We start from the raw sequence: 17,964 nt of genomic DNA on the forward strand, positions 1-17,964 counted from the left end.
TACGTCACAAAGAGTGATGCACTGGTGGCGCAGGGGGCTTGTAAATCTGCTCCAAAGCGTTAACTTTTGATGTCAGAGATAATCCTTGGAGAAGGAGATGGGAATGCAAGTGACAGGTGTCAACATTTCACCTTTGCCTTGTTTCCAGCTGGTCATGACTTGTCAATCCAGATCGGGTTTCTGCATGATCGGGAGGCAGGAGGCCAGCCTTGACATCGGCGGTCTCCCGCCTGAATCGGGAGGGTCGGCATATATTGAGTTTGCTTCCTTACTCTAACATTCCCCTGTCCATGTGCACTTACAAGTGCTCCACTCAGCTCCCCAGTTGGGTTTCAGAACCGGAAGTGATCCAGTGACGGCGGATGTCCTCACTATCACTGAGTTCAGAGATAGATGAAGTTGATTCAACATCTATAGAGTTCTGCGGAGAGCCCCTCGCCTGCTAAGGGTTTCTGTCTGTGTATGTAGGGGTGTGTAGAGCCCCTCGCCTGCTAAGGGTTTCTGTCTGTGTATGTAGGGGTGTGTAGAGCCCCTCGCCTGCTAAGGGTTTCTGTCTGTGTATGTAGGGGTGTGTAGAGCCCCTCGCCTGCTAAGGGTTTCTGTCTGTGTATGTAGGGGTGTGTAGAGCCCCTCGCCTGCTAAGGGTTTCTGTCTGTGTTTGCAGGGTGTGTGTATAGAGTTCAGTGAATACTTCTCAGCTTGGTGTGTCCTTCTTTTGTTCCAGGCCTTTTTCCAAGAGAAGTACATGGCCGCTCACCCTGAAGCCCACGAGAGCATCCTCCAGCTCAAGGACCTCATTGCCTGGCAGGTGAGTACCCAGCAGTATTTGTAAATTAAACGTAAATTCGTATTTGTCAAGCACGAACTACTCACCCTTACGGGTCTCAAGCATCGTGGAAATTAAGGGGCATATTATCAAGGGGGGTTTATCTCCGCTTTTTTGGCTTTAAAAGCCAAGAAAGCGGAGATAAAATGATCTCCCTATAACACCAGTTAGCGACAGCTTGTAGGAGATAGCGACCATCTTGGGCCCCACTTTGCATGTCAGTGATATTTATCACTAATGACATGCAAAGTGGGCGTGTCAAGATGTTAGCGACTGGAAACAGTTGCTAACATCGCTATCTCCTATTACCAACTTTTGGAGATATTCGCGCTAAGCGCGAATATCTCCAAAATTTAACACCTGCCCTGAGCAGTTCTAAGCCATGTCATCCAATGGTAGGTGGATAACATGGCTAAGAGCATTAGCTCGGTACTGCATGAATATCGCTGACTTTTCAGCGATATTCATGCATTGCAGCCGATTTTTATCGCATTTGCGATAAACCTTGGTAATACCAAGGTTTATCTGCGATAAAAATCGCCGCAGCTCGGCGATAATTTTTTCTCGCTAACCAAGCAATAGCGATAATTATCGCTATTGCTTGGTAATATGCCCCTTAGTGAGCTATCGCCCAGGGTCACATGGTACTGAGCAGAGCTGCCGTCGGAGCCGGGGATCGAACTGTGAGCCCTGTGCTCGTAAGACAGCTGCCCTGGCCGCTGCACCACACCACAGCCCCCGGCCCCCATTGCATGAAACCTTTAGCTTACAAATAGTGATACAGTAATTCAATTGAATTCAATGACTTTTTATTGTTTGATTATTTAAAATCCCACAATACATAAAACCAGAATTCATGATGACAAATATATTTAGAATAAAAAATACTTTTAGGATAAAATGCATACATTATTATATTAATCAAGGACATCCATTGTTAAAATATAGCAGCTCAGAATAGTGCAAATCTTATTGTACAAATTAACTTTTAAATACATCCTCTATGTTCTCTGCAATTAAAATGATCAGGGTCTAATTTCTTTCTTAGCATTAGTATGAATTTTACAAATGCAGAGTTCAAGACAATGCCATTTGATTTTAGACATATTGTAAGTGCTTGTTTACAAGTCCGTATTCCGCAGGTGTTAAAATGTATGTGTCTTGTAAAGCGCACTGCTGCCCTGAGGCATCATGGCGCTGTAGACCGCTGGGGAACCCGTCCTGGCTTTCCCTGTGAGATGGTCCCCACTGGGTATCTCCAAGGTGAAACCAGGCATCCCCGGCGAATGTGGGGGGCCGTTGTAGAGATGAGGCAAGCTAATGCCCAGAGTTGCCGAGTGTGACCCCTGGTTAGAGTAGGCACCGAGGCGAGAATTATCGAGCCCGTTGACCCTGGTCCACGACCTTGCCGCGTCGGGAATTGAACCCTGGTCCCGGGCCGTCCTCTGCTTCCGGGTCTGCCGCCTCTAACCAGCGAGCCACACCACTCCACTTGCCAAATGCCACTTGTAGGAGAGTAGGATCTGCTTACTATGGTTACCCCCACTTTTTGCTGGTGTTTCACTGTTTCTCGACTTTAGTCTGACTGGGGCCCTGCTATTCAGCACCCCAGCCTAGCTGCTTCCTCTCTAAAATGATTGCATGTTCTTTAGGTACACTCCAGAATGATTATGGGGTTACTCTTGTAAGTCCCTAGTATATGGTACCTTAGGTACCAAAGTCATAGGTACCCCAGAGGCCTACTAGGGGCTGAAGCATGTATTATGCCACCCCCGGAAAACCTTCCAATATGGTACAACAGGTCTGCTACTGCAGCCTAGGTAAGGGGGTGCATGCTCTCCTAACTAAAATATAGGTTATCTATATCTACCTTTAATCCCAGACAAATATAAACCTATAAGTCACTCCTAAGGCAGGCCTTGGTTTTGTGTGAGAGATGCCCAAGCATTAGCTGGGCCCCTCTGCAGCTTTCGGAGCCTATTCTCTGAGGCTGTTCTGTGATGAAGCCAGACCATATACTCTTAAGTGCATTATAAACTTGCGGTAGATGCTAACTTTGGAATGGCTGCATGGAAACATGTCGTGTTTGGTGTCAAACACTTTGGAATCCTTCCGCCTTCCCCCGCCAGTCCTGGTGGCGTATTTCCTCCTGTGTGCTCTGTGACCGGCCTCCTCGCCAAGACCTGGAACGAGCTACCGATGGAAATCAGGCGTGCCCCCACCCTGAACACCTTCAGGAAGACCCTCAAGACTGGCTCTTCGGCTGAACAGAGCTGCGTACCACCCCCCCCCCCCCCTCCCCCAGCACCTTGAGGCCCTCACGGGTGAGTAGCATGCTTAAAACACCCATATTGATTGATTGAGACACGCATCATGTGTTGTCTCCACGCACTTGTGCACAGCACTTGCATCATGAATAATAAGTGCAAATTGCTGGCCATCTTCAAATGAGTTGCATGCACGTGTCTTGACACATGTGCACACACGGGTCAGGAAAAAGCACTGGCAAAGTCAATAGATTTACCTTTTGGAGCTGCAACCCATTGCACTTGCCAAAGTTTTTTTTTTTTTTATAAAACCTTTATTCTCATTTTGCAGTAATACAGTTGTGGGCCTACAACCACAGGGGCCGGCCGTCACTAAAACGAAACAAAAACATGATAGTTCAGAAATACACAGCTCTTCAGCCGACAGCACGGGGGCCCGACAGCGATTCAGCATACTATTCGTGCGAATCATTGGATAGTACACGGGATGAGGTTAAGGTTTTACATTTTAAATATATATAAATAAACAAACAAAAGAACCAAACATAACGAGGCAAAAAAGGCCTATGCAGTGGGTGTCTATCTCAGGGGGGAGAGCTGTATCAAGAAACAATATATGCAAATAACAGTTGAAAAAATGGGAAGAGGGGGGCAGGGAGCAAGTGATCATAATGTCAGTAAGAATCTATACAGTACAAGGAATGTTCGGTTATGGGGACTGCGACATTTCCGGAGTGTCTACAAAAGGAGGAGTACAAATCTCCCCTCGGTATAAGTTCCATTGATCCCAGATTCTCCCCCATTTCTTAGGTCTGCCAAGTGCAACGTATACTGTTTTTTCCCTAAACATGCACCAGTCCATGTTTTCTTTCTACGCTGAAATCGTAGGCGCTCTTTGGGACCCCCACAGTTGTGCTATGTCTCTTTTAGCTACCATGTTCTCAAGGGTAGCCAATTGCGTCTGTGCCACATTATAATCATTCGGTTCCCATTCATTCAGTAGACAGCGTCGGGCTTCAGGCAACAACGAAACTCCTGTAACTTCTTCCATGACAGCATGCACACGATTCCAGAACACAACCACCTCCGGGCACTTCCATAGGATATGGAGGAAGGTACCCAACAAACCACACCCTCGCTTACACAACCCATCCACAGAATAACCCATTCCGTTATAGAGATACGATGTAGAATCTTTAGTGTCCACTCTAGCCCTTTCTCTCCTGTTGATCCTCGGAATCTTTAGTTGCACCAGGCGGAGACGGGCCGGAATCGCGACCTCTTTAGGAGAAGATACCGCAGCTGCCAATCCTCAACATCCAACTCCAGTCCATCACCGGTCCAAGCCTCCCGAAGCCGTAGAAGCAAATCCGTTCGATCGTTAATCAATTTTTTGCACTTGCCAATGTTATGTTAATTTACATAGCGCACTAATCGCCCTACAGGGCATCAAGGCCCTACAGGGCTCTACAGGGCCTTGATGCCCTGTAGGGCGATTAGTGCGCTGTTAGATGTCTTCACATCTAACATGGGCTTCGATTGGAATTCCATAGAGCATATCATCAAGCCCATTATCGCCGCTTTAGCAGCAGTTTTCTGCCGATAAAGCGGCGATAATTTTATCGCCTGTCTTTATAATATGCCCCTAAGTGTTTGTAAAACTGTAGTAACACACTACACAAATGGAAGTTAAGTAAGCTCCTTCATTATGCGACCAAGCGCTCCGCGTCTTCCAAACTGTCCTTTCTCCCATTCTAACTTCAACCTTCCACGTTCTACTGATATCATTACATCACCCTTACATCTCTCCCCCTTTGAAACACAAATAAAAAAGGTTATATACATCATATTGAAAAAGTATAATCATGTCATTGATGCATTTTAAATTGTGAAATTCACCTCGTAGCCAATGGGTAAAATAAGGTATGTCATCCAGCTTAATCGATTCATCACAAAGATAATCACCTAATATCAGGGCATGCTAAATTAATCAGATTTGTCTTTTAGTCAATTCATCAGTGGAAGGCACAGGAATGAAATTTAAATCAATTCCACTATTATCTTGTCCCAGGTTTTCTTCACCACCTCTTGACTGATCTTTCGCTTGTCTACCCCTTGGTGTTATTCCATTCTTGGATGGAACGCATGCTTTTTCCACGCATGCCTTTACAACGCAGGTTTTACAACACAAGTCGTTACAACGACTTGCGTTGGGGGGCGCTGGATAGTGAATAGTTTAATTTACTATTCCAACTCCAGTCACTGTGAATAGTAGGGAAGGTTTTGGATAGTAAATTAATCTATTCCCTATCCTACAGCACCCTCCAGCGCTAGTTGTTGTAATGACTTGCGTTGTAAATCCTGTGTTGTAAAGGTACTGCGTGGAAATTTTTTTGTTGTAAAGGATGTTTTCCTCCATTCTTCTCAACACTCTCTTGGTGGTCTGTAGTTACAATATTGTCTTCCAGTTTGTGTCCCGCCATTTTGTTTTTCTGGTATTTCTACTCTGCATTGTTCAGAACACAAAGCTACTCTCTTTAAATTTCACACTGTGCCAAGTTCTAATCTGACCACATTATTTAACAGTTGTTTAATTAATTTAGCTTCAAAGTAAGCTGTGTCTCTTGCAGTATTTTTTCATTCTTCTCTTTCGTTTATTATTTTTTTTCTGACTTTTCCCAAAGACCAGGCCACACTCATATGTGTGGGTACCATCCTGGGTTACACTTTGATCGAGGTTTCCTTCCGCTCATTATTTCAAATGCGTTTAACCCTGTGCATGCCACTTCCATAGGACCAAGGAGTTTTATGCACTTGCGTTACCCATCGGGAATAGTCTTTTTAATGCTGACTGAATGGCCCCCATGAGAACTCGCTTGAAGCGTTCTACCATTCCATTTCCGCTTGGATTGCAAAGGGATGTTGTCCCGTGGCAAAGCACACATTTAAAAAAAATATTCCTGAGCTTTCTCTGAGACAGATTGTATACCATTGTCACTCAGTAAACATCTGGGTATCCCTTCCTTCTGGAAAACCCCATCTATGAACCCCAGTATTGTATCCATATTTATTTTGTAATCAATTTTGATGTAAGGCCGCTGGGCAAATACTTCCATCAATACTACAATATATTTGTGAGTATTCCCAATTGGCCCCATAATGTCAACTACTACTTTTTCCAAGGAGGTTTTGGGCCTCAAATATATTTCTCACAGAGGGTCTCAATATCTTCAAGGATTGATCAGCTGACGTGCACACATGGCATTCTCTGACTACCTCCTTATCAATACCTTGCCACCAATAGAAACTTCTAATTGACGATTTAGTGTTTATTATATGTAGGCACACAGAAATATTTTTTTCCTCAAAGCAGAAGGAGGAAGGATCTTTTCCCCTCTAACTGAGAATCCTTCCACAACCGCCAGTGCATTTTTCTTCTTGGTTAAACACTTTACTTTGTACACAAAGTCTAACAAGCGTATGTGTAACAAGGCTAACCTAGATGATATTCTTGACATTTGCACGGTGGTCAAGGTTTTCTCTAACTGTTTATGATCACATCTATTTAAAAAGCACCTGTCTTAAGCAAGTAAGTAAGTAAGCTTTATTTCGATACAGTGCATATCATAAAAGCAATACAAAGCATCAAGTAAAACGATACAATTTATATCATATAAAATACCTTCAGATTTAAGAGTAAAAGCAATAAGAGCGAGATGTGCAAATAAGAATAACATTAACATTTGAGCACCCTTACGAAATATAGTTCATCAAGGGGCACTTTACTGGAGTAGCAGCTTCCTTGAGGTTCTTATACGCCAGGCCCAACCTAAAAATTTAGCCATACAACATGCAAAAAATGGGCGGGCATCTGAGCATAGTATGCGTAGGGCTTCTGAGTGTGATCTTGTTCCTAGGCTCCTACACAATGGTTTTAGCCATTTCGATCTGGGTGCTGCATAAACCTTACACTCAAACAATAAGTGGGCGATGGACTCAACCCTTGAAGCACAGAACGGGCAATGTGGAAGCGATTGAAGTGGAGGTTTCCAGGTAGAGGTAAACGAGCCTAGGGGAAGCACTCCCACCCTAAATTTAAAATACAGAGATCTGTCTCCAGAATTGTGAATCAGGTCCAAATAGGGTTCCCTATAGGGGAACTCTTTGACTAACAAGAACTTGGCGACAGATTTGCAGTGGTTGGAATTGTGTATTCTCTTATTGTGTACCCATAGCCAATACACTTTCTTCAGGAACTGTTTAGGGGGTGCGGTTTTGTCGACCCAGGCGTCACCCAAATCCAGCTCATAAAGGAGGCGTTTGACTTCCCTAAACCAGGGTATCTTACTGCAACCTGGAAGCGACAGAAGGTCTTTTAAGGCGTCAGCGTAGCTGCACAATTCGGGGACATTCCAAATCCGGGACCAGAGAAGCAAAGGTCGTAAATTAGCTTGCTCACAAATTGGGCGGGTGCCTGTATCTAACAGTAGTGGGATTGTAGGAGTACTGTGGGGCAACCTCATCAAATCCTTGAGAAAATTATTTTCAAGGTGGGCCAGGGTATCAACTTTCTGTAAGCCCCACAGTTCAGCCCCATACAGGGCGGCACTCGCAACCCTCGCTCTGTAGATATCTATCAATGCCCCGATTGGTTTTAAGGATGAGGCTCGCTGTTCCTTAAGTAAGGCTCCAGTGGCCCTTTTGTGAGTCAGGAATACCTTTTGGTGGTGTGCCTTCCAGCTCATGGTATCACAGAGCCGTATTCCGAGGTAATCGAATTCCTTGACTCTTTCGAGGGGGATAGAGTCTAGGACAGGAGGGATAACGGATTTCTTAGGAGGGTTAAGGACAAGGAATTTAGTCTTGCCAATATTTATTGCCAATCCCCTGGAATCACAAAAAGATTTAAAGTTTGTGAGCAATTTCTGAATGCCCGCAGGTGTTTTGGATATCAGGAGGGTGTCGTCCGCAAACAGGAGAGTTGGAACTTTTCTGCCCGCCAGGGTAGGTGCATCTGCTGGATGTTCCAAGAGATGCTCCACCACTCTGTTTACATAGAGAGAAAACAGAGTGGGGGCAAGCACACACCCCTGGCGGACGCCCCTGTCTACTGGGATACGAGATGTTTTTTCTCCCTGGACACCCCATCTGATCTGGGCGAAATTGTCTTCATGGAATTTTCTAAGCAAAAGCAGCAAGTAGGGTGGTAGACCTAGCCCATCGAGGACATTCCAGAGTAGTGCCCGTGTAACAAGGCTAACCTAGATGATATTCTTGACATTTGCACGGTGGTCAAGGTTTTCTCTAACTGTTTATGATCACATCTATTTAAAAAGCACCTGTCTTAAGCATACAAATCAGGGAAAATGTTCCAAAGCCCATAGGCAGGCGTGTGCTTCCCTCTCTATCGCTGTGTAGTTCTCTTTTGAAGTTGATAATGCTCGTGAAGCAAACACAACAATGACTCCAACTCCTGCACTATTTCTTTGAGATGAAACTGCCCCAGACCTTTGCTGCTGGCATCACACCTGTAGTCACTATGCTCGTTCACTGGGGATCAAACCCTTGTAGAGCTGGGGCAGAACACATTGCCTCCTTGATATTATTACATTCTTGCTTCCATTCATCTGATCACAGAAACTTAACATTTCTTTTTAGAAGCTTCCCTGTTGCCAATGTTGTGTAGTAACACGCTACACAAATGGAAGTTTGTAAGCTCCTTTATTATGCCACCAAGCGCTCTGTAATTTCTCACATTATCACTTCAACACTCCACATTCTACTGATGACATCACTTCCATCACATCACCTCTAGAAAAACTTTCATCAGTCATTCCTTTTCTTTAGTTATGCTTTGTGAAGATCTGTGCATAAAGGAAATGTGGTGCAGCACTGCCCTCTGGTGGAACCTCTGAATATCGCAGCTGCCGTATTGCAAGTGCTACATTTTATAATGGACTGTTGATAAGGTGGATAGATAGGTTATGTTTGTAACATAGTAAGTCCACTCTAAAGCAGGCCCACGGATCTGTTTGCCAGCACTGCAAATAACTCAGTACATTGACATGAACCGCCATCATGGTAACATCATTTGATGTTTAAAAAGTTTTGACGGATGGAACCATCAACCCTGACAGCCACCTGTCATACTTTCCAAAAGTTTTTTGTTTAATAAAAAAAAAACTTTCAAATTCAAAGTGGGAGTTTGTTTTTGGAAAAAAGGCAAACACCAATAGCTTTAATATTCTGGGTATGGGGGGGTCATGAATATTTTTTTCCTGTCCATTCCATCGGGGTTTTACTGGAGGTGACAGATGTGAAACAAACTGCCTTTACATCGTCCACCATAACGCGAATGTTGTAAAGTCCATCCTCATAGGGGCCTCTACTCTACAAGGCGACCAGAGAATGTGTTCCGCGGATGGGGCCAATTCAGTCGCCATGAACAGAAAATGTACTGTCCTTCCAACCGTAGCCAGGGCGGGGGGGGCGTCAGTTTAGCAGGCAGGATGCAACAGAGGACCCTGCCCACAAAACTCTAAACCAAGCCCTGTGTTAGTTTGACGTTGTTAAGCACAAGAGACATGGTATTTTATATGTAAGGGATCTTTTATGACACTAGAGTATCCCTCACATTACTGCCCAGAGATCACATTAGCCCCAGTTACACAAGAACTCCTTGGAAGTCCAGGAGGCTTATTTACAAGGCCCTTGCACCACTTTTGCGTCATGTTTAACATAGGAAAAGTAACGCGAAAGTGGCGCAAGAGCCTTGTAAATCTGCCCCCAGGTATGAAACGAAATGAAATGAAAATAAAATTTATAAAGCGCTACAGTTGCCCTCAGGCGTCCAGGCGCTGTGACTAAACAGAATTGCCCTCAGACAAATAAACAAGGATTCTGGTTATTGAAACAAAAAAGTTTTGAGTTGCTTCCGAAAACTGGTTAAGTTGGAATTGCTTTGAAAAGGTGACCCATTCCATGTCATCATTCTACGAGCTAAACACCCTCCCAGGAAGGATTCTCTGAACTACATTTTGTAATAAACTGTTTTTCTGACTGTACTGTTCTATGCATGGGAAGGTGCCAGGAGAGAGAAAGGAAAACATGAACTGAGAGAAAGGCGCAGACAGAGAGTGGAAAAGCCTAAAAGAAGAGGCTGGCACTGAAAAGAAAACTAGAATGGACAGGCGGGTAAGGCGTTTGAAATCAGCCTAAGCAGGCGTCCTTGACAGGAATTGAATATGGACAAAGGCAAATTGGAAGTGATTGGAATCAAGGGGTAGGATGTGTCAACCATCATGAGAGATGATGTATCGAGAGGTAGGATGTGTCCTCCATCTCTGGATGCAATGCACCGAGCAGTGGGATGTGTCTACCATCATGAGAGAGGAGCCATCGAGGGCCATGCATTGTGTCCACCATCCCTGGAGGTGATACATCAACAGTAGGAAGTCTCCTCTATACCCGAAAGGGTTTATCGAGGAGCAGGATGTGTCCACCATGGTGAGAGATGATGTATTGGTGGATAGGATGTGTCCCCCATCTATGGATGCAGTGCATTGAGGAGTGGGGTGTGTCAATTAACGTGGGAGATGATCAATAAAGGGGTGAGATGTTGCGTCATCCCTGTAGGAAGTGAATCGAGGGTAAGAGGTCTCCACCATCATCAGAGGCGATGCATCAAGGGGTAGATGTCCACACCATTGCCGAAGGTAAAGCTTCGAAAGGTGGGCTGTCGGCAATATCACTGGAGGTAATGTATCAAAAGATAGGGCGCCTCCACCATCACCCGAGACAATACATCAATGAGTAGGATGTCTCCACCATCCCTGGTGGCAATATATCAATGGGTAGGATGCCTCCACCATCATGGGAGATGATGCATTGAGGGGTAGGATGTCTCCACCATCCCTGGTGGCAATGTATCAATGGGTAGAATGTGTCCAAGTGACCCGTGTGCCGTTGTATCCGATAGATCCCGCTCCTGGCAGAGGGCGTACGACTCCATGGGAAGAAGGTGACTGATGACCTCCGACCTTTCCACGAGCGCATGGAGGAGTGTTTCCACCAGCTGAAGGCCAAGGTGGAGAGCGAGTATGGAGTGCGAGAGATGGTAAGTACCCGGTGATGGGGCTGAGGGCCTAGTCTCTTCCTTCACTGCTCTTGCTCCTTCCTCTTCCTTCACCACTCTGACCCGATCTTTCTTCGCCGCTCCATCCTTGGTCTCCTCCTTCATTGCTCTTATTTGGTCTTCTCCTTCACCACTCTGAATCCAGAGTTCTTCACCACTCAGATCCTAGTCTCCTCTTTTACTACTCTGGCCCCTGTCATCTACGCTGTCTCCACTCTTCTCCTTCACTGTTGCGGCTCCTATCTCATTCTTCACCACTCAATCTCCTCTTTCACCACTCTATCTCATCCTTCACCACTCTATCTTATCCTTCACCACTATATCTAATCCTTCACCACTCTATCTCCTCCTTCACCACTCTATCTCCTCCTTCACCACTCTATCTCATCCTTCACCACTCTATCTCCTCCTTCACCACTCTATCTCCTCCTTCACCACTCTATCTCATCCTTCACCACTCTATCTCCTCCTTCACCACTCTATCTCCTCCTTCACCACTCTATCTCATCCTTCACCACTCTATCTCCTCCTTCACCACTCTATCTCATCCTTCACCACTCTATCTCCTCCTTCACCACTCTATCTCATCCTTCACCACTCTATCTCACCCTTCACCACTCAATCTCCTCTTTCACCACTCTATCTCATCCTTCACCACTCTATCTCATCCTTCACCACTCTATCTCATCCTTCACCACTCTATCTCCTCCTTCACCACTCTATCTCCTCCTTCACCACTCTATCGCCTCCTTCACCACTCTATCTCATCCTTCACCACTCTATCTCCTCCTTCACCACTCTATCTCATCCTTCACCACTCTATCTCCTCCTTTACCACTCTATCTCATCCTTTACCACTCTATATCCTCCTTCACCACTCTATCTCCTCCTTCACCACTCTATCTCATCCTTCACCACTCTATATCATCCTTCACCACTCTATCTCATCCTTCACCACTCTATCTCATCCTTCACCATTCTATCTCATCCTTCACCACTCTATCTCATCCTTCACCACTCTATCTCATCCTTCACCACTCTATCTCATCCTTCACCACTCTATCTCCTCTTTCACCACTCTATCTCATCCTTCACCACTCTATCTCATCCTTCACCACTCTATCTCATCCTTCACCACTCTATCTCATCCTTCACCACTCTATCTCCTCTTTCTCCACTCTATCTCATCCTTCACCACTCTATCTCATCCTTCACCACTCTATCTCATCCTTCACCACTCTATCTCCTCTTTCACCACTCTATCTCATCCTTCACCACTCTATCTCATCCTTCACCACTCTATCTCATCCTTCACCACTCTATCTCCTCTTTCACCACTCTATCTCATCCTTCACCACTCTATCTCATCCTTCACCACTCTATCTCCTCTTTCACCACTCTATCTCATCCTTCACCACTCTATCTCATCATTCACCACTCTATCTCCTCTTTCTCCACTCTATCTCATCCTTCACCACTCTATCTCATCCTTCACCACTCTATCTCATCCTTCACCGCTCTATCTCCTCTTTCACCACTCTATCTCATCCTTCACCACTCTATCTCATCCTTCACCACTCTATCTCATCCTTCACCACTCTATCTCCTCTTTCTCCACTCTATCTCATCCTTCACCACTCTATCTCATCCTTCACCACTCTATCTCATCCTTCACCACTCTATCTCCTCTTTCTCCACTCTATCTCATCATTCACCACTCTATCTCATCCTTCACCACTCTATCTCATCCTTCACCACTCTATCTCCTCTTTCACCACTCTATCTCATCCTTCACCACTCTATCTCCTCTTCCACCACTCTATCTCATCCTTCACCACTCTATCTCATCCTTCACCACTCTATCTCCTCTTTCTCCACTCTATCTCATCCTTCACCACTCTATCTCATCCTTCACCACTCTATCTCATCCTTCACCATTCTATCTCATCCTTCACCACTCTATCTCATCCTTCACCACTCTTTCTCCTCCTTCACCACTCTATCTCATCCTTCACCACTCTATCTCCTCTTTCACCACTCTATCTCCTCTTTCACCACTCCCCTCTTTGACCCTGGTCTCCTTCTTCATTGCTCTGATCAGTCTTCGCATTCACCACTCTCATCCCTGTGTCCTAATACGGACACTTGTATAAAATATCTTGTACTTCATAAGGCCCAAGGAGGAACCACGTATTGTACCTGCACATAATTATAAGCTCAGCTATTGCAAAGGGGAAACAGTCAGACCACCGCAGTCTAAACCATGAGTGTTCTGACTCCACAAGCCTTACCACGCATGCCTAACCACGCATATGCCTTAACCATGCATGTGCCTGGTTAAGGCATAAGGCCAGTTTAGCTGCAGAATGGACGGACGGAAGCAGGAAGCAGGGAGAGGTAAGGTAAGTTAGGCTGGGGGGGACATCAGATACTTTTGTGGGCTGGGGATCGGGGTTATTTTGTGGGCTGGGGGTGGGTCGGGATGTTTTGTGGGCTGAGGGTGAGTCAGGTTGTTTTGTGGGCTGGGGTGAGTCGGGAATTTTTTGTGGGCTGAGGGGTGGGTCAGGGTTGTTTTGTGGGCTGGGGTGAGTTGGGGATCTTTTGTGGGCTGAGGGGTGGGTCAGGATTGTTTTGTCGGCTGGGGTACTTTTGTGGGCTGGGGGTCGGGTTTGTATTGTGGACTGGGGTTCGGTCGGGATGTTTTGTGGGACTGGGGTAGGTCGGGAATCTTTTTTGGGCTGTGGGCTGCTTTTGACAGAAGCAGGAAGCAGGGAGAGATCTGCAGTGATGTAAGTGGGGCTGGGGGGTGGGTTGGTGTACTTTTGTGGGCTGGGGGTTGGAGTAGTTTTGTGGGTTGGGGTGGGTCGGGGGTAGTTTTTTAGGCTGAGGGGGGTCAGGGTAGTTTTCTGGGTAGGGGGTGGATTGGGTAGATTTTTGTGTTGCAGGGTTCGGGGCTGGTTTTCAGGGCTGGGGGGTGTTGGGGCACTTTTTGTAAAATAGTGGTTAGGGTATTATGCCTCAGGGCAGGGGGGTGGGAATGGGTAGTCGGGGTAGTTTTTGGTGGTTAGGGGAGGGCGGGCAGTTTTTAGGGCTAGGTCAGGGCTGGGCAGGGTCAGGTGAAGGGACAGAGTTTTATGCATCAGGGCAGAGGGAGGGCACAGTGTGGGGGTTGGGAGGGGGTAGGGGTATTTGCACTTTGGGTTGTGGGGGGAGTTTGTACCTCAGGGCAGTGGGGAGGGGGTGGCGACCTTAGCCACGCATCCCTGTTTACCATACATGCCTTTACCATGAACATTTGTGGTTAAGACGGTATTTAACCACATTGTTTAGGCATGTGGGGTTGGGGATTTGTGGTTGCATCATACAACCATTGTAGAGATACTGTGTGGACACGCGTCCTGGGGCGGACAGTTCCAATCACAGGTAAAACTGCTGGGTGTGCAGTGCTGACCCCAGCCCTTCTTGCATCTCCCTGATTCATCATGGGCCATTAACAGGGATATCTTCCCCAGGGTCCTTCCCTGCTGGTCTTCAGTAATGAAACGACTTATTGTTGTGGTGTGCGGCTGCTCCTGTCTCCTGTGTCTGCCCAGTGCTGAGGCTGTCACAGGCAGGGATGCATCACCTGCGCCCTCCTGGGACAGGGTAACTTCATTCCTCTTCTCTCCGCGAGGGTTAAAACAGAGTCTGCAGCTCCTCTTCGTCGCCAATCCGTCACCTGCTTCCAGTTGAAGGTCCACCCTGGAGTAGCCTCACCTAGGTCCATCTTTGCTCATCCGACTGTGGCTCAACCTGTGGCTAGAAGAGGAATCAATGGACCCAGATCATTGAAATGAAATGAAATGAAATTAAATGAAATAAGGTATTTATAGAGCGCACGGTGGCCAAACGGCTTCCTGGTGCTGAGAGCTCTACTGAACAGAACAGACAGGGCCGAGGAAGTTAGCAGGGGTAGGCCTGGGCAAACAAGAATGTTTTGAGCGCTTTGCGGAAGTGTGAAAAAATGGGAATAGAACGCATGGAGAGAGGGAGGGAGTTCCAGAACCGGGGGGCAAGGACAGAGAATCTGGTTCCACCAGTGCGAGATTTACGAAAGCGGGGAACAGTGAGGAAGGCAGAGGTAGATGAGCGGAGGGTACGGGCAGGGGTGTGAGTGGAGATCAAAGAATTGATGAACGCCGGAGCAGAGCGATCAACAGCCCGGAAGACTAGGCACCCTAGTTTAAACAGGGATCTCTGTAGAACGGGGAGCCAGTGGAGAGATTTGAGGACGGGAGTGATATGGTGAGTTTTGGGAAAATGAAAAATAAGTCGGGCAGCCTGATTTTGGATTGCTTGGAGACGACGGGTTTCGTAGGCAGGGATACCCACGAGCAAGCTGTTTCCATAATCAAGGCGGGAAGTGATGAGGGCCGAAATAATAATTTTGAGGGAATCAAGGGAAAAGAAACGGGAAATTTTACGAATCAGTCGGAGGGAAAGAAAGCAAGAAGACACTACAGAACTGACCTGGCCGAGCATTGACAGGTCATGGCTGACCTTAATGCCCATCGTTTTGACGGAAGGAACAGTGGTAGGAGGGGGACCAAAAATAGGGGGCCAGAAAGCAGAGGACCAGGGGTTGGATGAGCCACCAGTCAAGACAAGCTCAGTCTTATCTGGATTGAGCTTGAGGTGATTGGCACTCATCCACCCGGAAATGAAAACCAGAGTGGAGCGAAAAAAAGATAAGGAGTGAGAAGAGGAAGAAAAATCAAAGACGAGCTGGAGGTCATCTGCGTAGTTGTACACAGAGACCCCCAGATCGAGAAGAGAAACAATAAGGGGGCGAATATAAAGATTGAAAAGAAGAGGGGAGAGAGAGGAACCTTGGGGAACCCCACAGGACACTGGTAGGGGGGAGGCAGAGAAACCGGAGAGGTGAACAGCTTGTGAGCGTCCTGAAAGAAAGGACGTAATCCAGGAAAGAGCGGAGCCCCGAATGCCCGCTGCGCTGACACGGTCAAGAAGGATGGTATGATCGACCGTATCAAACGCAGCAGATAAGTCCAGGAGAACCAGAGCTTGAGGGGAGTTGGTGTCGGCCTTGGCTTTCAACTCATCGAGAACCGCAAGCACCACTGACTCGGTCGAGTGGCCCGAGCGGAGGCCTGCTTGGTGGGAAGTGAGGAGATGGTTCTGCTCAATATAAGAGGAAAGACAGGAGGTGGCATAACTTTCGAGGATTTTGGCAAGATAGGGTAGGAGAGAAATAGGTCTGAAATTAGAAGGGAGGGAAGAATCAAGACCAGGTTTTTTGAGGATGGGAAAAACAATCGCAGATTTAAATGAAGAGGGGACCAAGCCAGTAGAAAGGGAAGCATTAAGAAAGGAAAGAGGAGTAGTAAGGCAAGAGGTAAAGAGAGTTCTCAGCACGCGGGCAGGGGCACAATCGGCAGGGGAGCCAGACTTGATTTTGGTAAGTAAAGCTAGAAAGGAATCCAAGGAAATAGGTGGGAAGGAAGCAAAGGAAGAATTAGACACAGGAAGGGCAGGATGGAGGGGAGGGAAGGGAGTGGTAGGAATGTTGGATTTAATTTTAGCGATCTTCTCGATAAAGAAGTCGTTTAAGGAAGAGCAGAGGGCCTGGGAAGGGATAAGCTTGGGGCAGACACAATCGGAGGTGGCCAGATTAGTGACCAAGGAAAAGATCTCTTTAGATTTATTAGCGGATAATGCTACCTGCTCGGAGAAATACTTGGTCTTGGACACAAGGATAGCTTTCTTATAATCATTAAGAAGACGTTTATATTTGGCCTTGAGATTGGGGCAATAACTGCGGCGCCAAAGACGCTCAGAGCGTCTGAGTTCCAGTTTAAGGACCTTGAGTTCGGAGTTGAACCATCTATGGGCCTCGTGTGGGCGAATAGACTTGACTATTTTAAGAGGGGCAACTAGATCACAACCAGAAGATAACCAATTGCTGACTGCAACGGCCTGAAGATCGAGGGAAAGGCCGTTGAGGTCAGGAGGGGAGGATGCCAGGGAGAGGGAAAGGGAAGGTAGGTCCACGCGGTTCCAGCTGCGTGCAAAGATGTTCTTGGGGCGAGAGGATTTGTGAATGGAACCGAGGTTAATAGTGAAGAAAATAAGAGAGTGGTCAGACCGGGTGCAAGGAAGGATGCTAGGGGGAGAGACAATGTCCTGAGATGACCAGACTTGGTCCAATGTATGACCAAGATTATGGGTGGGAGCAGAAACATGAGACAGGAGATTAAGACACGAGAGGGTGGCCGTGAAGGTCATCATTGGGGTTACTTGGAGCTCTCAGGGCTTGGACTGAAAATTCCTTCTACTAAGAAAGTGCAATGTTACAAAACACTTTGCACCTTCCTGATCAATTATTTTCTGAGAGATGAGACCAGAAAGATCGAAGCTTAAGCCGTAAAGCAACCACCTTCTTATCCAGGGGCGACTGGTGTTGATGGGTGAAAGGGGCGTTGCCCTGCCACCCTCGGGGAAGAGGCAACAACAAGGAAAATGAACACAGAGCAGCTGGAAAGAAATGACTGCTCTGAGGCTGTGTGCTGAGTCTCCCGGGTGAACTCTGGAGAACTGTGCAGATGCTGACCTGCAGTGACATCAGAGGAGAGGGAGTGCAGCAGTGACATCACATGAGAGGGAGTGCAGCAGTGACATCACATGAGAGGGGGTGCAGCAGTGACATCACATGAGAGGGGGTGCAGCAGTGACATCAC

The 17,964-nt window shown here is 46.7% G+C and overlaps 1 protein-coding gene across 1 annotated transcript in view; it reads left to right on the plus strand.

Annotated features, from left to right (window-relative positions):
- The window catches only part of LOC147725648 (dedicator of cytokinesis protein 2-like), a 1,712,066-nt gene that overhangs the window by 1,640,746 nt on the left and 53,356 nt on the right, over positions 1 to 17,964 (plus strand). The window contains exons 50-51 of the mRNA XM_086964476.1: positions 725 to 808; positions 11,072 to 11,209. Of these exons, the coding sequence (XP_086820602.1) occupies positions 725 to 808; positions 11,072 to 11,209 (222 nt within the window). The remainder of the gene's footprint in view (positions 1 to 724; positions 809 to 11,071; positions 11,210 to 17,964) is intronic.

Source organism: Lissotriton vulgaris, chromosome 3_2 (assembly GCF_964263255.1).
Source record: "Lissotriton vulgaris chromosome 3_2, aLisVul1.2, whole genome shotgun sequence".
Taxonomy (NCBI): Eukaryota; Metazoa; Chordata; class Amphibia; order Caudata; family Salamandridae; genus Lissotriton; species Lissotriton vulgaris.